Source organism: Asparagus officinalis, chromosome 2, assembly GCF_001876935.1.
Source record: "Asparagus officinalis chromosome 2, Aspof.V1, whole genome shotgun sequence".
Classification (NCBI taxonomy): domain Eukaryota; kingdom Viridiplantae; phylum Streptophyta; class Magnoliopsida; order Asparagales; family Asparagaceae; genus Asparagus; species Asparagus officinalis.
The window spans coordinates 60161882-60185906 of record NC_033795.1 but is presented as its reverse complement, the minus strand read 5'-3'; the positions used below and the strand labels follow the sequence as shown (position 1 = coordinate 60185906).

The 24025-nt window shown below is 36.2% G+C and overlaps 1 protein-coding gene and 1 pseudogene across 1 annotated transcript in view; both read right to left on the bottom strand.

The window, feature by feature from the left end:
- Positions 1353-3339, bottom strand: LOC109831525 (annotated as a pseudogene).
- The window catches only part of LOC109831524 (mitogen-activated protein kinase 15-like), a 21281-nt gene continuing 1910 nt past the window's right edge, over positions 4655-24025 (bottom strand). Inside the window, exons 2-11 of the mRNA XM_020398857.1 lie at positions 22788-23196; positions 13796-13923; positions 13640-13699; positions 10960-11109; positions 10727-10882; positions 10035-10246; position 9131; positions 7590-7693; positions 7351-7502; positions 4655-5290 (exon numbers count right to left, since the gene is read on the bottom strand). Of these exons, the coding sequence (XP_020254446.1) occupies positions 4977-5290; positions 7351-7502; positions 7590-7693; position 9131; positions 10035-10246; positions 10727-10882; positions 10960-11109; positions 13640-13699; positions 13796-13923; positions 22788-23196 (1686 nt within the window). The 3' untranslated portion in view covers positions 4655-4976. The remainder of the gene's footprint in view (positions 5291-7350; positions 7503-7589; positions 7694-9130; positions 9132-10034; positions 10247-10726; positions 10883-10959; positions 11110-13639; positions 13700-13795; positions 13924-22787; positions 23197-24025) is intronic.

Genomic DNA, 24025 nt, shown 5'->3' with positions numbered 1-24025 from the left:
AAAACGGAATATTAAAACACTTTTTTGGTGTTTTAAGAAAAGTGTTTAATTTTTAGATTTTGTAAAGGAATAAGTCAAAAAAACGTCCCGGTTGCCAAACGCGTTTCTTTGTTTTTGTTAAAAAAAAACTGAGACGACAAAAACGCAACGGTTGTCAAACGCTCCCTTTGCAATTCTATCAAAACCTTTTAAAAAAAATAAACGAAGGGTTTGCACAAACAGCCAAATGAACAAGATGCTCAAGAGGTCACAACAAATCAATGAATAGCTTAAAAGTTGTGAATGGCACAGCTTCCAATTAGAAACGTATTAAACTATTTTATAGGCGGGTATTTGGATTTAAAAATGGTCAAAGAGAGGCATTAAACAAGTTAACTGGTGTAGTGGTGCTAAATGTGTCCCCACACTGGGCATTAATTGGCATAATTATTAACAAGTGTGTATGTGCAAGCATGTGTTTTTTCCTCATATGCGTGCATGTTTTCGTGTCTACGTGTGCATATTCCCTAATAAAGACACTCCTTCAGGTCCCAATTAGGCTGCCTAAGCGTAGACATATTCACCATAGCTTCACAACATATTCTCAAATATTATAAAAAATAACAACAATAAGGAGTATTGTTCCAGGTACGTGGCCGGTACGTATATAACCTGTAGTAGATGTCTACATGCTCTACCAAAATAAAGCTTGGGTTGCCACAATTAGTTCATTCTAAAAGGAATAATCTCACCTAGTCGGAGAATTAACGTGTGCACTTTCAGAAGAACTTCAATGGACTCGGAAAATAAAAGTGCATGTTTCATGGTGTTTTTCAGGAAAGCCTACAAACGTGCAGGAAATGATTATTTTGTTGTGTCAAATTTCATTCTCAAAGCTATTTAAGCAATTTTTTTTTCCTAGAGGGACTAGATGATAACAGAGAGGACAAAAGACAAAGTTAAGCTGAAAATTATTTGCATGGTTAGGAACACCAACACAGCTAGGTTAATTGTGGTGATAAAGTTGCTAATTACCAGGTACCATGATGGAAAATTAAAATTGAAGGATGTTGTACTTCTTATGGATACTCGGAGATGCGAAGGATGGGTTTTTTTTAAAGCTTGGAGACAATCCGAGCCGGTATTTTAAGGTTTGAGGTCAAATATGTTATAAACACCAAGTTAAATTGACAGATCAAGTCATTGCCCCCTTCTAAATTAACGAAAAAGAGATAATAATGAAAGACTAGGTACTGACATAAACAACCCACCCAAGAAGTTCCAGCAACAAATAGGCAAGATGATATAAAGACAGAAATATAGACCATTAAAAGCAGATCTTAGACTGTAAGTTCAAATTTCAAAAGTCAAGCTTCAAAAGAAAAATAAATCATTTTTATTGATATTTACCTTTTTACAATGTAATGTCCAAAAGCATATCGATCTATACATCTCATTGTTTCATCTCCCAGGAGTTGACTGCAGGACATGAGAATTGTACAATCTCTCCTCAAACTTATCACAGCCAGGCTAAGTTTTCAGGTTTACGGCTCAGCCCAGCTTTTCCTCTCGACATCTACCTGATAAAATATCTGCTGAAATTACCAGAAGCCTCAGAACCTGTGGGATTGGCTGCAGGCTTCGGCGTATCATGATCTCCAAATACTCTCCAAAATCTTAGCGATTCATCAGCTGCTGCAGATGCTACCATGGACCCATCTGGGCTCGGAGCCATATGTAGAACTCGAGAGGTGTGACCAGTAAGCTCTGCCATCTTAGTCATTGACGGGTATTTCCAGAGAGCCAGGTGATTGTCTGTAAACCCGTGAGAACTTAACAATTCCCTGCCATTCTTGTTCCATAGAACAGAGCACACTTGAGAGCTAGTTTGGACAGAATTCAAACAAGCTCCGGTACTTGTATTCCAGAACTTAATGCAACGGTCATTGTCGCCTCCGCCAGATGTGAGCAGATTTCTCTGGAATGGACACCAAGCAAGGGCCTTCACGGCTGATGTATGGTCTTCAAACCGGTGGAGCCACTGGTTCTGATTCTGAGGCCTTGATGAGGACATCGAGAGGTTCCATATGTAGATCAATCTGTCATTGCCTCCACTTGCAAGCTGTTCCCCAGAGCTCGACCATTTCAGACCGCAGACTTCTCCTCGATGCCCTTGACATCTCTGGATGACTTGTGATCGAGTTCTCACGTCGCGGTTGACAATCTTCCCGTCTTCCCCACCAGATGTCAGGATGCTTCCGTTCCAACAAAGAGAGAGGACTCTGGATTCGTGGGCTCCTCGCAGAGTCCTCAGCAAGCGATTCGACTGAGAATCCCACAGCTGGATGTCAGAAGATGTCAACCCAACAGCGATACGCTCCCCGTCCGGAGCCCAGCAGACGCTGGTCATGGGCCCGCTCTCTTGATCCACAGTCACCAGCTCTGATGTAGACCCCCCGTTTGCGTTGCTCCACAAGTAAACCGTATCCTCAAGGGCGATTGAAAGGACACCCTTGCTCCCCCAGTCCAACAAATTGAGATAGAAATCATCCAAGAAGCCGGGTAGATCCAAGGTCCTCTCCGTTTCCGAGGGATGGACCTCTGCCGCTTTCGATGCTTCATTGCAGGAGGAGAAGAGCACTGTTCCGCATAAGGAGGAGGTTTGTTCCTGAAGGCGAGGATGCGGGTTCTGTCCATTCCGAGAGCCTTTGCGAGACATTTCCGGTATGCATCTTTCGATGATGGAGAATCTGATTCTGTGGCCTCATTTTCCCTCTCCTTGTCTGGTGCTGACTGAGTAAGCTGATAACGGGCGAAACCGAAATCCATAGCAGACCGATTCGGGATGTACCTCTCAGCATTGTGTCGGTAAGGACGAGGGTTTCCGTTGATGGGCAGGAAAGGATGAAGAGGGCGGTACCCAATTCTCGATCGGCCTCTAACAGTAGAGGAAGACCCTGCATCCATTGTAAACTAATAGAATATATATAAAAGGGGAAAACAACAAGCTAGGAAGAATTGAAACCCTAGAATTCTCGTCCGCTTGTCTGCAACAAAGAAAGTGTTAGAAAGCAGCAAACTTTTAAAAGAAAAACCAATAAATAGACTAATTAGCAGTGGAAACCCTAGAAATTCTTCCTGCAGAAAGGAAAGCGTTAGCGAGCAGTTAAAAGAAACAATTTTTAAGTAAATTAGAAAGAAAAAGAGATCACAGAGATTCGATTGATCGATCGTTGAGTGCTCGAGAGTGAGAGAGATCAGATTCCTTCTTCTTCTTGTTCTTGATCGATCGATCACAGAGAGGAGAAGAAGAACTTAACGCGAGGGGTGAATGAAGATTGATATTTTTGGGAGGGGAAATTAAGTGGCTTGTTATAAGAAGGAGGAGGCGCGTTAATTTTACGCGGACTAAGAAAAGGCGGTTTGAGAACCGAGCAAACTTTCGGGCCAACCCGGTCCGGATCCGACCCGTATTTTTCGCAGCTTTACGAAAATAGACTTAAGTTTCCCGTTGTTCTACTTCCACTTAACTCATTTTTCCTTTTTAGACATGATCATAACTAAACATGATTAACTAAAATTGTTTAATAGTCGAAAGTTCTAGGATGCAGAAAATGAAGAAAGGGTACTATGTTCCCTTTTCTTGATCTAGGTTAAAATTTTCTTAGAAAGAACCTGTCTGTAGTTAATTTTTGATAGATTTCCTTTTGTTGTTACACTTGATTAAAAATCTCAAGCTCTTAAAAGAGCTTTACAAATAACGTAATGAAGATATATTTTTGTTTCCATATGTTTCTAAAAATTCAGAACTAAATTTTTTGTGCTTCTCAACCCGAAATTTATTAGCTTTAACACCATTAATCTTGAATCATAGTCTCAATCCATGGTTGTAAGTGATCTGTAATGACTCTTGAATAAAAAAAGATATCTCTTCAATGGAAGGAGTATGGACCAGGAAACCATCTTAGAATGAAATTTCATAATTTCCTAACATTAGGAGCAAATGCACAATAGAGAATGCATGAGATTTGAAATTTTTAAACAAGAAAGGAAAAAAAAACAAAGAGCAGAAGCCCCGATCATGATCTATGTATAATGTGTGTGTGTGTAGGGGGGGGGGGGGGGGGTTGGGGCGTAGGAAACAATCCAAAGCTTTTGGTGGGTTATCAGAGCCACGTCCTTCCCTTCAATTAATGTGTTAGTCCCGCGGGGCATATAGGGTAAAAAATGTGAGAAGAGTGTTTTAATTGAATGTCAAGGGAACAATTAGTTGCGGTGCATTTTCTTTCAATTTTTTAGATTTTTCCAAGTTCAAGGTCATTCCTGTGATTTTTTTTTTTCAAGTGTCAGATCAGTCTTTTTTATTTTTTTTTCAACTGTGAGGATATTTTTGTAAGTGTGACGGCATTTTTGGTAATTTCTTTAAGTGTGAGGACACTAGACTTTTTTTTTTTTTTGACATAAAGGCATGTTAGGAATTGTAAAATTTTGACAAACAATGACCAAAAGGGGAACTCCCCTTGCTATACAATATAGATAGATAGATGAGAGGCCCATTACATCACTCAAATAGTCAATTTGCAACAAAAGATAAAATTAGTATAATTTTCGCCTCATTCACAACACTTCAAACCATCCAAGGAAAAAAAATTTAAAATTTTGAAGAAAGCCATAATGAAATAAAATGAAACGAAGTAATAGCAGAAGCCTACAACAATTCAACAATTGTTTGTCATCATAAGCACAAGATAATTTCAATAACATCATAAAAGTGCCCTATCAGTTCTCCCTATTACAATACAATCATCACAGAACCGCCGAGCACCATCGTTAACTTTATTTATATAATCATCCAAGATCACACTTGAATATTATCTCGGCATCATCTCTTAATAGTGTGAAACTGTACAACGGGCAATGCGCGGAAAACTCAGCGGTGGTAAGTTAAAGACTAAAAGCTATGAGGTAACCCTTCAAGAATTCGGCATCACGTTAATCTAAAACCCGCTACGAGCTACTGCTGCCACTTTCCTTGCACCGCCGATATAGGTCTTGGATTGTGTCATGACAGCTGGTCCCACTGACGCCTCGTCATCGCCTCTCTCGGTCTTGCAGCTAGGGTTTCTCCTGGGATAGGAACAGCCGGAGGAGGAATTGTTGTATTGTGAAGGAATGATGGTAGGGTTTCTGATGGATCTTCGTTGTTGCTCGAATAACTGCTCCGCAGCAGCTGAAGCAGCATTTGGAGCTTTGTTATTGTATCGGAGTACTGAGCCGACCACTTTGCCTGGCCTAGCAACAGCAGCAGCACCTGAGATTGAACATAAACAACAAATATTATTCTCTCCTAACTTTATTCTCATTTGGGTCCTTCAAATAATATATATTAGTGAAGCGTGTTGGAAGAACAATGTCAAATGAGACCCCTCTTTTACAAACATTGTTGAGAATCTAGTCCTCAGCCTTTAGTTTCTATTTTAGGAGAAAGTATCCAATGGTCTCGGTCCATTTTTGTAAGGGCTAATTGCAGATTGACCTTTTTACTAACACCAAATTAGAGATGCACCCTCTTACTATCGGCAAATTGCAGATAGAACCCCTGAATGAAGCTTTTTGTCTCTTTTAACCTCGGGACTCTCTGTCAAAAAACAATTTTTTTTTCTTTCTCCGAGGGCAAAAGAATCAAAAAAAATCGCCATAGTACAGGGGTTAGACAGCAATTAAGCTTTTATAATGGTGCACCACCAGCAGTATCTCCACCCAAGGATTACTGGAGTTGGGGATTTGTGTATTTATCCAAGGGTGCAAATATCTTCGGTGTACTATTATGTAATGATAAATGCGACTATAACTCAAGCTTTAGAATCTTTTTTCTTTCAAGCCAATCAATGCTTGAACTAAAGGAATCACTACAGAGTACTGTCAAGTAACCTCAAGTGAAAATTGATCATACCCCCACACCTAAGAGTGTGTCTCAGGATCCCACTGCATTTTCCTTTCTCCTTTATGCAGTGTTAACCAGTTAATTAATTAATTGGTTGATAAACTAGAATACTATTTTAATGGTTTTAACCGCTAAAACCCAATTTTAAAATGGGTTTAACCACATCTTCATTTCCTTATTTGTCTTCACCAAACTCCAAACCTAAACCTAATAATCAAAATTCGAAGCCTTTACTTCATCGAAACCGCAATAAAAACCTTATATCTTTGCTTTCTTCTCCCATATCTTCTGCTTTACCTCAACAAACCTCACTGAGTTACTAAAGCTTTGAAAATAATATCAATAAGTAAAAGAATTAACCTCAGAACCCTGCGAATTGACATTCATCATTAACATACTAAAAGACATTTTTTTTCTTCATAATTATCATAAGCATGTTATATTACCTCCAAATTGACAGAGAGGATGGATAAAACAGTATATATAGCCTTATCAAGGTTTAGTAACTTAGACGTATTTAAAATTTGAGGAAGGTTATAAAGGTTAACTGAGTTTGTCAGAATATAAAATATAATGCTCAACCATCACCACAACTTCGGAGTTTTGGTGTAGTGGCAAGGTCTTTAAGATGGTGCCAGAGCAATCCAAGTTGGAATCCCACTGGCCACGAAGTTAATGTGATCTTATAAGAAGGTGATACCGTAGCCAGGTTGTTGCCCATGAAAAGGGCGCTTAATCTGCGGGAACATGTTAGAATATAAAATATAACCCTTACTAAAACTGCAGAATTTCAGTGTCGTGGCAGGGTCTTTAAGAGGGCTTTCAACCCAAAAGACTAAGAAGTGTTGTCAATTATAAAGCTTGTGGTCGAAAAAGAATACTGCTGAAATCAGTTCAAGATTAGAAAGAACAATGTAGGGTTCATCAACACCCCTCTCTTACATTAGCTGTTTTTTTATTTACATGATTAATCTGACATTTAGTCTTCCCATTCACTGGAAATGTCTCACAAAGCTCACCACTAGTGGTCGGGAAAAGCTTGCATTAAAAGAAAACTATGATCCAAAACATAAACCAAATGACCCTTCCACCTAGTAAAATTATCACGATCCTTAATTTTAATATTTCATTCAGTAGCTATGCTAGCTCAATAAAGTAACCATGCAGTGTTATCGTCTAAATTAATTTTAATTCTATCACCAGAAGCAAAGCAAAGGGGATTGCACAACCATTCACTTAATTAAGGTTGTCGTCAGCGTTAGTTTTATATTTTTAGCTAATTTTGGAAAACGCACTTCCTGTGATCCTGTCATTTCCATGATCTACGATGGACACTGATTAACCTATACTGACAACTGATTAAGTTATTATACTACAGTAGTTATGAAATGGATTTTATTTCTATTGTCGACAAAAGAGGAAATCACCTTGGAACCTCTGAGGAACTTGAAGAGGAACTCTTGTTACAGGATAACTCTCCTGTTGTGGCTTCTCAGCTTCCTTGATCGCACATTTGGAAAAACCTTGAGCTACATCAGTTGGATTCTGAACCGTGTTTCCTGAATAGAACACGCATGGTCTGCTCAGAGAAAAGTTGAATTAGTTACAGTCAGACAACCACTTTATCACGTTCAAAATTCTCCGGTGTAGCGCGAGTCTAACTCACCTAGGAAATGAGGTTTGTCTGCTCAAGCGTGCAGGGGACCTGCGAATTACCATTCCATAGTGTTCTTGCAAGGTAAGCAACTGTTTCTTGAAGTGATCATCACACTGGAACAAAATTTAATACAAACTATGATATTAATTGATTCCGTCAGTCTATAAACGTTTGAAGAAGAATTGATGAGATAAAGTGAAGTGGTAAAGAATTAAACATTAGAAAATTTACAGGCCATCAGCCTAAAACAATTAAAGAATTGAAGAGTTATTATAGATATATATATATATAGTATTATATATATATATATATAATATATATATAATATAATAATGGAGGACCCAAGAATGCACTATATCATACTACATGATGATACAGTATACTGTGGCATTTTCCCAAAGAAAGAATATTGTTGATGTATAGGCGGGGATACTATACGCATTATTTATAAAAAATGTTGTAATCATTTTTTAAAATATATTACTGTAGCCAAGATGTGGAGCTGTAGCATCTTTAAAAAATACTCGTGGACTTCAAAAAATCAATGTGCATTTAAAAACATATAGCAAGTGTATAAACGGGATATTGTAAGATTAAAAAAAAGGGGGGCGCACAACTAGTAATGTATATATAATATAGTATATATATCTATATATATATATATACGTATATATATATAAGTATATAGAGAGAGAGAGAGAGCAGAGAGCAGAAAGTTATGTCAAACTTAAATGGACGTCCACGTAAGTTTCTTAGTCATTGATGATCACTTGATTGAGCCTACATTATGATGATCCGCTCCCGTTGAAACTTGATCTACATATTCTAAAACCGAACACAGCAAATTTGGGGTGAACCCGTCGTGTTTGACCCTTCATGCCACTCGTATCAATTTTAACGTTTCGAATGAATAGAAACTTTTACATGGCTCGACGGAGGTCAAACCACGACGGGTTCACCCCAAATTTGGTGCGTTAGAGTTTTAGAATATGTAGATCAAGTTCAAGGAGCGGATCATCCATAATGTAGCTCAATCAAAGTGATCATCAATGACTAAGAAACTTAGTGAACGTCCACTTAATTGACATAAGTTTCTCTCTCTCTCTCTCTCTCTCTATATATAATATATATAATTTATATATATATATATATATATATAGTTAATTAAGATATACTTCACCGAAACCAGCTATGCAGAAGGACATCAAAATTTTAAGGTTAAATAGCCACATAAATTTCAGCACACACAAAGGTTCTTACAGTAATGACAATGAAAATGTAAACTTTGAATCTACTCCTCTATACAAATGGGAGAACCAAAGATTCATTATTCACGCTACAGTAATACTACAGTAACATTTACTGTATTCTTATTGTTGTAGCAAACATGAAACTGTAGGCTTTTTATAAAAAATAATATTGTAGCTCACGGGAATACTGTAGCAGAGGCGGGGATACAGCAGCATTATCAAAAAGTCTAAATACTGTAGCAGTTAAAACCGGGATTACTGCAGCAGAAAAAAATATGTCGTGCTTTGCACGGTATTCACACTAGTTGATAAAGAAAGTAGAATGTAGAGCAAGAAGAACTTAATGAGCAAATTCTACAGAAACTACGTGAATAAAGAAGCTTCCAAGATTATTTCAGATCAGATAAAATTGCTGATGCACTTCTGTGTCATCTTTCGCAACAAGTGGTTTCACCACCTAGCACAAAGTTATTGAGATGAAATGATACCATTGTTTTATCTTCAGTTACTCAAGAACAAAGGTAAATAGAATTAAATAATGAAAAGAAAACTGGTGGAAGATCTGTAAAAAACTCCCAAGATTCTCGTACTGATTCCTGCATTTAGTATCAGCAAGACTCAATATTTCTAGGGTATTAAATTTTCAATGTTTCATCATGGCTAAATGGGTCATTTACATAACCAACTCATGACTACTATTACTACCAGAAAGATGGAAGGTCCATATTGGAGGGGGAGGGGAGGGGGCAATCCATTCAATACTTCAGTGATAAGTAGGAAATATTGGAATACCCAGAGTCAATTCCAGCAATCAGCTATCCCAAATTTAAACCAATACTGATGAACTACTGCTGATGAAGGAGACATTTTGATGACTAAAAAGTTACAAGGACAAAAGTTCTATATGAGCTTTTAGAGGGACAAGTAGTGTTCACCTATGTCCAAAATGCTACTCTATAAATCTCTGCAATCTTGGTACGTTGAAAAGACGTTAGCTGTTGAGATACAAATATTTATTGTTGTACTTTATTCTTTTGATGTTTTGGAGTTCTTTTCTTAAAAACCACTTAATGGAAGCACAGGTTCTATTGTCGGTCCAACTCAAGAAAAACTTGAGATTTGATTCGAATTTTCTTTCAAAAGTTTTAATAGATGAAGGGAAACAGGTGTAGAACTTACAGATCATGGTTACTATAATTAATACCTTGGGTACATGAAACCAGTAGATTCAGATCCTTCCAAGAATTCTTTTAACAGCTTTGGATGGTATTCAAGAATTTCTCTGTAAATGAGCTCCCTGACATCTTCTTTTGTTATCCTTCGTCTCTCAAATTCAAATTCCATTTTTGTAACAGGTTGAGCAGAAGGCTCCCTCTCAACCTTCGCTATGTTCCTGAAATAAGGATCGGCCAAAGCCTGACATGTTGTGGCAAAACTTACACACCTTTAGATTGTGCATCCAGTTTCTCATTTGGTTTATTTGTATACATATCCCTTAAATCATGTGTAATTTGTACAACCACCACCAAATCTTAGTATCTGCAAAACTACCCCAAAATCATCAATTTTGGATATAAGATACCCCTAATCAAAAAATCAACAACTTTTTTGGATATAAGATACTTCCAATATAAAAAAAATAAAAAAGTCGAAGTTGACGATTTGTTGATTTTGTTTTTTTCTTTATTTTCTTTTTTCGGTTTTTTTTTTGGAGGGGGGATTATTTCCACAGTTGATCTGAAGGTAGTTTCGCAAATATTGAGGTTTGAGGGGTAGTTTTGCAAATCTTCATGATTTAAGGGATATATATACAACAAACCCTTTTTCATTTTATGATAAAAGTAACAAAATCCCAATCTGGGATAATGTCACCAGGAGAGAACCTGCTAGCAGTACCTCTTCAGCAGTTGGACGATCCTTGGGTTCAAAAGCTAGCATCCTCTCTAACAAACGAAGAGCAAGCGGATCAGCATTTGGAAATTTCTGAGAGAAAGGTACAGGCTTTTTCCTGCGCATGCTGCTTAAATATCGTCTTGCTTTCTCGTTGCGCACCTACAAGAGATAAAATGTAATTACTTGGAGATGTGTGAAACTCAGTGACAATCCATATTTTTAGAACTGATACTTACTCTGGCAATGGCTTCAGCAGAAGGCGTGCCCAAAAGATCTGTCATTATATCCAATTGATGGACCACATTTTTCCCAGGAAAAAGAGGCTTCCCAGTTAATAATTCCGCAAAGATACAGCCAATGCTCCATATATCTATTGCAGGTGTATACTATAAAGGATACAAACATAAATTACATAAATATACAGATTATCTAGCTTTAGCGAACAAATTACAAACTAAGAAGGACAAAAAAAAGGAGAGAGTAAGCTTGAGGTTAAACACAAATATGGGATAGTTGAACATTGAGATAGATTGTGTATGCTTGACCACAAACATAAATTACATAAATATACAGATTATCTAGCTTTAGCGAACAAATTACAAACTAAGAAGGACAAAAAAAAGGAGAAAGCTTGAGGTTAAACACAAATATGGGATAGTTGAACATTGAGATAGATTGTGTATGCTTGACCACAAACCATGAGAACTACTAATGAACTTAGAGCAACAAGAGAATATAAAAATAAAATTCAACAGAAAGCTGCTAATCTGCTATTGTGCAAAAAAGCATGCTGGTACAAATATAATCCATGCAAACAAAGTTCAGTATCCCTCTACCCACAAAATGAAAGAAATCAACTTCCAGTGTATGGAACTAAAGAGGGGCATGTTTATAGACAAACTTACTGAACATGTTCTTAATTCCACCTCAAGAACTTCTTAGAAATATAAAATGCACATGCAAAATCAAATCTCCAGGGATGATGATGTACGGCACTTGGCACTAAGTGCAGTAGATTCCTTCATACCATCCAACAGTTCCTTGTGATTGTGTGCATTATGAAATGAGATGAGAACATGGATTGCCTGCTAAGTACCTGGGTGAAACTACTTCAAGGAATGAGGTGTTAGCCCAACTGTAGCATTACAGCCACAGTGAATCTGTTTCATCCAGTATAAGAAAAGTAGTAGAAATGAAAGAAAAAAAGCACCTCCTACACAGGTCTAAGAAAATGTAACAACATAAGAACAAAGCAATACATATATTTTCAAAAACAGAAATAAGCAAAGACAAAAGTCATTCTACTCATGGATGTATGCATTCTTCAGATCCCAAACTGGCAGATTTCATTAATTTTGATGAAGGCCTATTTGACATAGGCCTACTACTTTATTGATTTTTGGGGTCAAAATACTGCCCTAAAAGTTTATATCTTCAATGTTTCCACTGGAACGAGAACATGGAATTGGCTTCCTTTTTACTACGAGGAATTTGGAAGGTGCTACAATTTTATACTTGTGGGTACTAAAACTCAGGAGATCCGAAGCAAATCCCACTGATTTAATGAAAGGAATTCGATATCCAATGGCTTTGCTAAAAATTTTACCAATTTTTTTCCTGATCTAATTGCTAATAAACATGACGCAGTGATCCTAATGCAAGGATTTTACATTTCTAAGTAAATATTATATGTGTTGCCTCAGTATTGCTAGACTCTACAAATTATATCCTTGATTACATATCCATCAGCTACCTGGTGTTTCTTATACTGGGAGATGATCAATGCACTCCACTCTAAGTTGTACACATCTGAAGTATTTCTTCCTTCATTCAGAAACTAGGATAAAAATTAATCTGGACCAGTTTGAAGTGGTCTAGATCCAGACAGAACCATGATCATGTTCATTGTTCAGACCTTCAGGAAAATATTTCAAACTTGATTAGAAAAATCTACCAAAATAAATTTTGAATTGAGATTCTCTCTTGCAGAGTGATGGCATCAGAAAACATAAGAAGAAAAAAGTTCTCGCAACAAATACTTCTAACCATTTCTCAAATAAAAGGATATAAAAATATTATCCATTTAAATATTGCATCTTTAACTGCCTAACTTAGCTTGAGTAATCTTCAGGTAAGGACCTTAATCTTCAGTTTACAGCTATTGGGTAATGAGTATAGAGGAAAATATGAAAGCTCACGGGTGACTTTGAAGTAAACTAAAGGCTCAAAAGAGGTCATAAGACTCATAACCCTAACAGAAAAACCTCAACTATAAAGTCAAGGACCAAAAAAAATCATTCAATAAGTTTGCTTAGACTCTGCAGGACTACCAGAAAACCACTACGGATACTTTTCTCATGAATCATACATGTGAGGCTTTCAAAGCCTTCAGAGTTACAGTGAAGGATAAACAAGAAGGGAGGTAAACAAAAAGAAGCCACGCAGTAAATCATTGCTGGTGACCTTGAAGATGTTGGACCTTCGCTTGAAAAGTACAGGGTAGAGTAATGCTTCGTAACAAACCACACTATGGAAATTAATAATGCTCAAGCATTCAGAAAAGCAAAAGACAATTTTGTACTTCTACCATCATCAAGCTTCTAATTAGTCGATGGTAAAGGAAAATACCACGGAGCAATATACATGTTATATGGTCAGCATATCCGTAAATACAATCATACTGCACACAAGATGAATGTATTTTGTGACATTTGTTAAGAATGATTGATAAAACCAAAGTTCTTCAGAAGACTATGGCCTACTGATGAACATCTTACTATTATTGAATAAACAACAGAATACAGCAAAAACTATAGAGAATGACGATGTAGAAAGGAAAAAAATCAACAGTTTTGCTGATATTAGAGGAAACACTAGATATAGCACATAGGAAAAAAGAATTGTGAATCTACAAACCTTTGAGAAAAAGGAACCACATAACTCAGGTGCCCTGTACCACCTAGTTGCAACATAATCCTGCAAGAAGAGAAGCACATAAGCGATATTCAAAAGGTAACAAATTTTCAAATTTTAACTGGATCCAGGCAAGTTACTTAAAATACTTTATCATACCGTCCAGAAAATGGCAGTGGGAGTATCATGAAATGCCACCCTTGCAAGGCCAAAGTCACATATCTTAAGTTTACAATCAGCATTTGCTAAAATATTTTTGGGTTTAAGGTCCCTGTGAAAGACATTTGCTACAAGTTCATGTGAAACAAAATCAGAACAACATTTAAAAAGAAGAATAAGATAGACACAGAGTGAAAAGAACTGTGTCATCTTCATACATCAAGTTTTCAACCTACAGAAGCGAAATAATGAGGTTAAGTGCTAATGAATACAGCAATAGAAAATGAACCACAGGAAAATAAAAAATCAGATAAAACGAATAGAGAGATTGAGATTTAGGATTTAAATAGGTCTTGTAATAACTAAACGAGGAATGTACTAATTGATTACAGAACAAGCAGGAAATATTCTTCAGACTAGAGGTGAACTTAGGAAGCAATCCAATCCTTAATACAACATCAAATCACAAGGAGTTAACAAGAAATACAATAGCAAAAAATAATAATCCAAGACCTATTTAACTGTTGCAAAGTTCAAGATAGAACTGAACCTAAGAGACAACGGACGAAAATTGATATCAAGGGACTAGAGAAGAAGATGAAAGATATGGAACCATACCCAGCTCCTGCACTATCAGTACAAATCTCAAGAAGTGTCACCCTTGAGAAGTTATAGCAATAAATGACAACATAGATCATGAAGAATCTTCACCTTACACCATCAATATAGGTCCATAGTTGATAGGAGAAAAAAGTTCTGATTTTTGTAGAATGTACCACCAGTCACATGCAAGTCAACAATTGATCCCAAAAGATTAGAGTTCCATACTAAATTGATTCATTATGTCCGGATTGATAATGATCCATTTTAATCAAGCATGAGAACCATAAAAAAGCATTACATCGTTCAGTTATATGATGCCTTCAAACTCAGTTACTTAAATGCTGAAACGATCGCACTACTTGCTCAAAGAGTTCATGATATCAACTACAAATCCATGACTTCAGATGTGCATATCTTGTTGATAGATCCACCTTCTGATATAATAGCAGATTGATTGATAGAGTCGGTACTCAATATGCTGACATTTACTGAAAGACCCAGACGCGATGATGGAAACGATTGGTTTTTCTTAGAGATTCTAGAAAGGCATAAGTTGCAGAACATCTTCTAGGCATCTTCGGAAAGGTTTATAAGCTAGAGAAGGGATCTTTACAATTAAAGGAAATAAAGAAGCAGGCTGCTGTACATGTCACACCTGGAGTCTGATGAATATGCATGCCACCATAGTGTCCAATAACCTGGGTTTTGAATCTCATAAAAAAAGTTGCCTTCATCTCAGTGATCACAACTGAACAAGCATATTAAAAATTGAGCAGAAAGCTTTCCTACACTTCATTCACGCATGGAGTTGATCCTCCTTCTCATTAATTCAACACATAATTACTCTATTAAAATCAACACATAATAATTCTATTAATTCAACAAATAATAATTCTATATGTCACACCACTGTACTCGCACCCGTACCCATACCCGTGCAACTTAGCATAACACACTCCAAAACCAGCATTCAAGTTTCCTTTAGATTCAGTAATACCCTAAAAAAGACTTGCATCCAATTTATTTTAGTATCTACTGAATGATCCTTAGTTTGGATACTGCTCAGATTCCATATATACAGCCCTAAAGCGCGTTTTTATTGCATAGTTTTTAATTCATTTTCCTTCCCTTCTTTCTAATGTAGATCACTTTTCGTAAGTTTTCATTCATACTGCTGATGGCAACAGTGTTACAAATTAGTGCAACTTACTCAGTCTTTTACTGTTATTTATTTGCTGTTACAGAATTGATTTTTCTGCCCCTTCTTTTCTGGTATAGAATTAGTCAATAATGAGATGTAATGCTAGAAATTTCTATACAAGTCTGGTAGGATTTTTATGCTTCTTTTTAGGAGAAATTAGTTATATCTAAGCTTATATATACTCAGATCTGCTGCTGTATTTTTCAAATCAAGCTTCAATAAAGACAAATATTTCAGTTCATTCTCCAGAAATAATTCTACTTCTCTGCTTATTAAGAATTTTCCATTTTGTTTTATGGTATCAGAGCCTGGTTCAGGTTCTTCACTGTTTTCACCTTTCTTTTATTAACAGGAAACTTCTTATTCCATAGTATGGAACTAGTCACCGTGGGAAGTAGTTCTAACACACAAAATGGTGTTGAAAAACTTATAGGAACAAACTACAAGTATTGGAGAATGTGTATGGAAGCTTATCTTCAAGGTCAAGACTTGTGGGAATTAGTAGCAGGTTCAGACACAGAAATTCCAGCTGATACTCCTGATAATTGTGAGCCACGAAGAAAATGGAAGATCAAATGTGGGAAGGCTCTATTTGCTTTGAGGACATCAATTAGCAAAGAGTTGATTGATCACGTTCGTGACATCAACTCTCCAAAGCAAGTCTAGGAAACTCTTGAGAGGATATTTTCCAAGAAGAATACAACAAGGTTACAGTTTTTGGAAAATAAGCTAGCAATGACAACACAAGGAGGTATGTCAATTTCTGAATATTTCTTGCACATAAAAAGTATTTGTGCTGAAATTTCAGAGTTGGATGCGGATGAGAATATTAGTGAAGCTCGTCTAAGAAGATTTTTCATTCGTGGTTTAAAGAAGGAATACACACCATTTATCACCTCAATTCAAGGGTGGGCAACTCAACCATCAGTGGAAGAGTTGGAGAATCTTCTTTCAAACCAAGAGGCTCTGGCAAAACAAATGGCCAAAGATTTTAATTCTGAACATGATTATGTTCTTTTCTCAAGAGGAAAATCAAATGGGAATGATCCAGAAGACAACATCAACAAGAAAAAGGTTGACAGTCCACAAAGTAGCAAATCTTTCAAGTGCTATCGATGCGGGAAGATTGGGCACATCAAAAAATATTGTCGTGTAAAGATTTTCAAAGCTAATGTTGCTTGTGAAGATGAAGAAGATGATCAACTCAATTGGGAGCAATGTCTTACTGCCGATGAAATTGAAGGAAGAGATGCAACTGCTTTAAAATTACCTCTAGATCAGTATCACGCCAACTATGTCGACTACAAACATGAATGGATCATTGATTCTGGTTGCTCTCACCATGTCACATGCAATGATTCATTATTTTCAGAGCTACGACAACACAATGGAGAACGTGTAATTGTCACAGCTGACAATTCAGCTTATCCGATGGAAAAAAGAAGGTGTCGTGCAGATTGCCGCTGATAAATCAGATATCAAATTAAATGATGTTTATCATGTTCTAGGTTTGAAGAAAAATTTAGTTTCAGTTTCTCAAATTACTAATTCTGGAAAATATGTTTTGTTTGGTCCTAATGATGTGAAAGTGCTTGACAATATGAGAAATGTTGAAGCTGATGTTGTTCTTACTGGTGACAAGAGAGGCTCCTTATTCGTCTTGTCAGTAGGAGAGGCTTATGTAAAGAAGACGAGTCAAACTGGTAGTGCAGCTATATGGCACGCTCGATTAGGACATTTAGGTTATCAAATGTTGCAACAAGTCTTATCACAAAAATTGTTAGATGGTCTACCAACATTGAAGAATGTACATGAAAAAGTGGTTTGTCAAGGTTGCCAATATGGCAAATCACATTGTCTTCCCTTCAAAAGCTCATCAAACCGTAGATCAACTCCTTTTGAACTAGTTCACACAGACTTAATGGGACCAACAAGAACAACAAGCTATAGTGGAAAACAATACTCCTTTTGAACTAGTTCACACAGACTTAATGGGACCAACAAGAACAACAAGCTATAGTGGAAAACAATATGCCATGATATTGGTGGATGGCAGACTTAATGGGACCAACAAGAACAACAAGCTATAGTGGAAAACAATATGCCATGATATTGGTGGATGATTTTTCCAGGTACACTTAGGTGTATTTTTTGAAAGAGAAAAATGAAGCACTCTCCAAGTTCATTGAATTCAGTAATGTTGTGATTCTTGTGAAGAATGAGTTTGGCCAGAATATAAAATGCTTAAGAAGCGATAATGGTTGTGAGTTCATGAAATGATTTTCCTCAATATTGTGACAGCAGCGGCATTCAACGACAAATGACATGTCCTAATACCCCTCAGCAAAATGGGGTTGCAGAAAGGAAGTTGGCACATCTTGCTTCAACAAGTCTTTCATGGTTACATGATAAAAAATTTCCTCGCGAGCTTTGAGCTGAAGCAATACAATGTGCATGTCATGTGATAAATCGTCTACCTCCTTGGTCGGGTAAAGAAAAAGCTCCTTTTGAATTATTGTATAATCTAAAGCCAAATGTAAATAATTTTCGAGTATTTGGTTCTATTTGTTATGTTCATGTTCCTAAAACAAATCAAACCAAACTTGACCCCAAAGCAAAGAAATGCATTTTGTTGGCTACGATTCATGCAGGAAAGACTGGAAGTGTATGGATCTAAATACAAAGAAATTTATCACATCTAGAGATGTTGTTTTTGATGAAGTATCAGCTTGGCGTCAAATACAAAAGTCAATTGTCCAAAATGTTGTTTTTGATGATGACCAAGATACCTCTGACCAACCATTTCCTGAAGCCACCACACAAAGAAATAATGAATCTTAAACTTCAAGGAGTGATCCATCAAGCTCAAAAGATGTTGAACACACAATTAGAAGGTCATCAAGAGAGAGAAATCAACCAGAGTACCTCAAATACTATGAGGTACAACTAAACAATTGCACTATAACCTCATGTTTCTTCACAGGAGCATTAAATGAAGAACCGGAAAGTTATGAGCAGGCCAAAAATCATCCAGAATGAGAAACAGCCATGAAAGAAGAAATTGAAGCTTTGGACAAGAATCAGACATGTGAGTTGGTGTCTAAACCAGAAAATTGCAAGCCTATTTCCTATAAATGGGTTTACCGTTTGAAAAAGAAATCAGATGGGAGCATTGATAGATTCAAAGCTAGTCTTATTGCGCGTGGTTTCTCCCAAAGCTATGGGTTGGACTATGAAGAAACATTCAGTCCCGTTGCGAAAATGGTAACGGTAAGAACTGTGTTTTCTCTTGCAGCTTTTAAAGAATGGAAGTTGTGGCAATTGGATATAAAGAACGCATTTCTTTATGGTGAACTGGATCGAGAAGTGTTCATGGAGCAGCCAAGAAGATATGTCTCCAAAAAATATCCCCATCACGTTTGTCTATTAAAGAAGGCATTGTACGGCGTCAAACAAGCGCCTCGTGCTTGGTATCGTAAAATTGCTCAATACTTCATCTTCTGTGGCTTCAAGCTTTCTGTTGCAGATTCTAGTTTGTTTATTAAATTAGAATCAAATATGCATTTGTTGTACGTAGACGACATGATAATTACTGGAAATAACGAAGCTGAAATTTCCATGTTGAAAGATGATCTATCTGTTCGTTTTGATATGAAGAACTTGGGGGAGGTTGGCTGTTTTCTTGGTTTAGAAGTTGAAAAGTTGGACCATGGATATTTTATTTCTCGAAAAGGTTATGCAAAGGAACTATTGCAGTGTTTTAGCATGGGGGAGTCAAAAGAATAAACTACTCCAATGGAGCCACACCTCAAGCTGATGAAAGATGAAGGACTAGCTGATGAAAGATGAAGGACAACCATTAAAGGATGCTAGAAAATCCAGACAACTTGTTGGTAGTTAACTTATCTAACTATCACAAGACATGAGATTGCTTATTATGTTGGCATAATTTCTCAGTTTATGCAATGTCCAAAAAATTCTCATCTAGATGCAGCCAAAAGAATTATGAGATATGTAAAGGGCTCTCTTGATCATGGTCTTATGTATAAGAAATCTGAAAAATTCTTGTTAAGTGGTTTTACTGATACAGATTGGGCAGGGGATGCAAATGATAGACATTTAACTTCAGGTTATTGCTTCAACATCGGTTCAGCTGTGATTTCATGGTGTAGCAAAAAGCAATCTGTAATCTCTTTATCAAGCACTGAAGCTGAATATGTTGCAGCAACTATAGCTGCACAAGAATGCATGTGGCTAAAGAGATTATTGGAAGACGTGCAAAATTGATTATGCTGTACAAATCAATTGTGACAATGAAAGTGCTGTGAAACTTGCATCAAATCCAATATTCCCTAGGCGAACAAAGCATATTGAAGTCCGTCATCACTACATTCGACAGAAGGTATTGGAACAAGAAATTGAGTTGAAGGGAATATCTACGAATGATCAAATTGCAGACATCTTCACAAAAGCTTTAGCTAAAATCAAGTTTGAAAAGTTTAGAGTTGTACTTGGAGTAATTAGTCGTAAGTTTGCACTAAGGGGGAGTGTTACAAATTAGTGCAACTTACTCAGTTTTTTACTGTTATTTATTTGATGTTACAGAATTGATTTTTCTGCTCCTTCTTTTCTGGTATAGAATTAGTCAATAATGAGTTGTAATGCTCGAAATTTCTACACAAGTCTGGTAGGATTTTTATGCTTCTTTTTAGGAGAAATTAGTTATATCTGAGCTTAGAAATTTCTACACAAGTCTGGTAGGATTTTTATGCTTCTTTTTAGGAGAAATTAGTTATATCTGAGCTTATATATACTCAGATCTGCTGCTGTATTTTTCTATGCTTCTTTTTAGGAGAAATTAGTTATATCTGAGCTTATATATACTCAGATCTGCTGCTGTATTTTTCAAGTCAAGCTTCAATAAAGACAAATATTTCAGATCATTCTTCAGAAATCATTCTACTTCTCTGCTTATTAAGAATTTTCCATTTTGTTTTAAACAGGTTATGAATGTTTTTTATGATGTAAATATTGTTCATCCACAACTCATTGAAGTATACATGGAAGGATACTTAACATGTGTTCTCCCAGGATGAGGTAGAAGCATTTTGTTACTAAATATTTTATCGATCCGCTACTGTGCTTTTCATCCATGTATGATGATATCTTTTGAGTTCTCCAGTTTGTGATTTAGCATCAAAATGGCAAGTTTACATAGAAATGTGAATAGGAACTTACTGAGTCATGAATTTTTTTTTAATTTATCGCAATACACAAACTTGTCTGAAACATTTAAATTTTTGGTACTATAAAACAAAGGGGGAAGATAATGCCTGATATGTATGTGGGTGTCTTGAGTTTGCTATATAATTCTCTAGTTAAATCCTCAGAATTCAATTTTTGGATTTGTAAACCTGTAACTAGAGGTACTGGCGTATTGCGACTGTGGTTAATCATCATAACGTGAAGCCCAGCCAAACTCTGGCAAGGGAAACCTAACGGTAGTTAGAATATGAAGCACTCCTGAAAAGAGAAAATAATGTCTAACAGATATCTTCAGAAACACAACATCAAAGAGAACAATTTATCTGACTGATTATTAGATGAGTGCATAAAAATTTTTGACCTACCAAGATCCCGCTTAAGAACCATTACATAAGAAAATAACAGAATGAGGATCACTCCTCTGCGCTTGTGCATCATATCATGCATGCAAACGAGTTGCATGGTTTAACGTCCTTTGTTGCATTAGATATTACTTCAATTATTATATCCATGTTTCCACGTGCATCATGCTTTACTGCACATGAACCTTTTGGCTTTAGGATGGAAATTGACAGATACCATTCACCCTATTTTCTGGGGATGGTAAACTTTTCTTAACCACTTAACTAAATATGAAGGTTAAGGATAAGAGATTCTTGCCTTTTTGAAAAAAAAGGGCAGGTAGGTCAGGTTTGCTTACCCCGCCAATTTACTCATCTAAAATAATAAAACAAACTTATATTTATTAACATTGTTTTAGGATAAACTAAGTTGCATGGAAACGGGTACAGGTACGGGTACTAGAACGGTTGCGGGACAAGGCAAAACTATAAAATGTAGGGTACACGGACGCGGCTACATATATATATTGAATTAATAATGTACTGAGATCATTTTTTTCCGCTTCATGTGTCACTAGAATTAAAATTCCGATCACATTTTTAAGTTTCCTTTATCATATTGATTGTTATAAATTGGAAAGTATCATTTTTTACTAGAAAGCCAAACGACCCTTTAACGATATAGTTTTGAACTTGGGTATGGATTGAAACGGACCCGACCCATATATAATTAGTTTCAAGAAAGGGATGTGCAATGCAAGCTAGACATCCAAGAAGTGTTTGGCAAGTGTTTTAAATTAACAGATATATTGTATAATTGAGTATATGCCGTAATAAATGCATGTATATATTCAAGAAGTGTCCATAAAGTTTGGATACGGGAAATGTTGGGTTCGTGTCCGGTACGGGTACGGCTTCAGTATAGAAGTGCCCGCGTAACATATCTGATAACAAATCAACCTTATATTTATGTATGAATAATTAAACAACTAGAGAACTTGGAGCATCTTAATGGCATTAGCTTGTGGACTACTGTCTATACTTGATCTAATCTTGACATATATATTCTTTAAGAAAATCAATATTTTCCCCATTTTATTATTTTACCATTTTCTAAATTAATGATCTTTTTAAATTTTACTGTTTTACTTCTTTATCTTACAGAATAAAGCAAAAAGTATAACTTGACCTAGAAGACAAGGTAGTTGTGATTTATAAATTACCCGTTAGGTATGAACAAAAGGTTTTTGTAGAGGAAGGTTAAAAGGTTTGGTATATGGGGTACGCGTAAGCTAATCCCCTACCCATTATTGCTGCTATTTTCTGTAATCACCTTTGTGTGTACACTTGACACGCAAAAACAATCAGAATTCCAGAAAACGCTACCCATAACCAAAAGCAAGGATCAAAAAGATATTTTGTCACAAAGGTGCACAATGCTATTTCGTAAATATAGGATTATCTAACTGATGTACAGACAAGGATGACTGCATGCATAAAACCTTTGGATAAGAAAACATGACAGGAAGGAAAGTATACGAATGTTGAGTACTCTCTTAATCCACATGCAAAGTAGTATCACCTGTATGTATGTACTTCAGACCTCGAAGCAACTGATAAAGGAAGAACTGGTAGTGTTCTGGAGTTAGATCATCATTTGCTTTAATAACTTGATGTAGGTCAGATTCCATAAGCTCAAAAACAACATAAATATCTTTGAATTCCCGTCTAGAAGGCGGCAATAGAATATGTTTTATTTCCACAATGTCAGGATGGCGCAAGATCCTAAGAAGCTTAATCTCGCGAAGAATGCGTGTAGCATCAGAAACATGTTCGAAGATATCATTAATTTTCTTGATTGCGACCTTCTCTCCAGCATGTGTATCAATGGCAGAGCATACAACACCATAGCTCCCTTTGCCTATCACTTCTTCTATTTTATACCTGCTTCCCTCTCCATATTCTGTGAAGAAGTCTACTTCTGCTGAAGCCTACAGCCCAAGAATCATATTCAGGTAATTAATATTGACTATAGATGTCAAAACTGAAAATGGTGATATAAAGAGAAGAACTGGCACAAGTATAACGAAATATAAAGAGAGAGAATTGGAGCCTTTGGTAAGAACTTTTAAGTAAAATTCTAACACAGAAAATTCAATGACATCCATTTTTATGATCCACCAATTAAAGTTGATCTACATTATCTAAAGTGTCTGCAAATATAAACATTTTAAAAAATTATGCATCAAGCCAGTCAAAACAGATGGTTGAATTGAAACTTCCATTCAATCTACACTTTTCGGCAAAAAAAATAGTTAAATCTAAACGTTTCAACTTGATTTAAACACTTCAACTACTTTTACAAATCAATTTTTGTTAGGTCTCAAACATTCTACATTACAAACTGACGAGCTCTTTAGATCATCCATTTTAGTTCATGTATGGGTAAAAGATTTTTGAAAGTTGATTTTCAGTTTTAAGCACTTTAATAATGTAGATCAATTTTAATGGGATTTATCTTTCATTTGAATACCCCTAATATTTCATTTGAATGGGAAAGATTTGGCTCCAAATTGTTTCAGAAATAATCAAGTATATATCGATTTTGAGTTCAGAACATGTAACGTAACGCTTAATTGTCAATTTAGGCATCATTCAATTCGGAAAACAAAGAAAGCTTGAGCACCAGAAAATCAATCAAATTCACAAAGACGGTCATACTTAAGGGAAATGGGTTGGAAACTAGCCAACTCAATAATAAATATGCTTCATCTTTCTGTGTTTGATTTGCCTAAACTTTCCCAGACACAACATAAACAG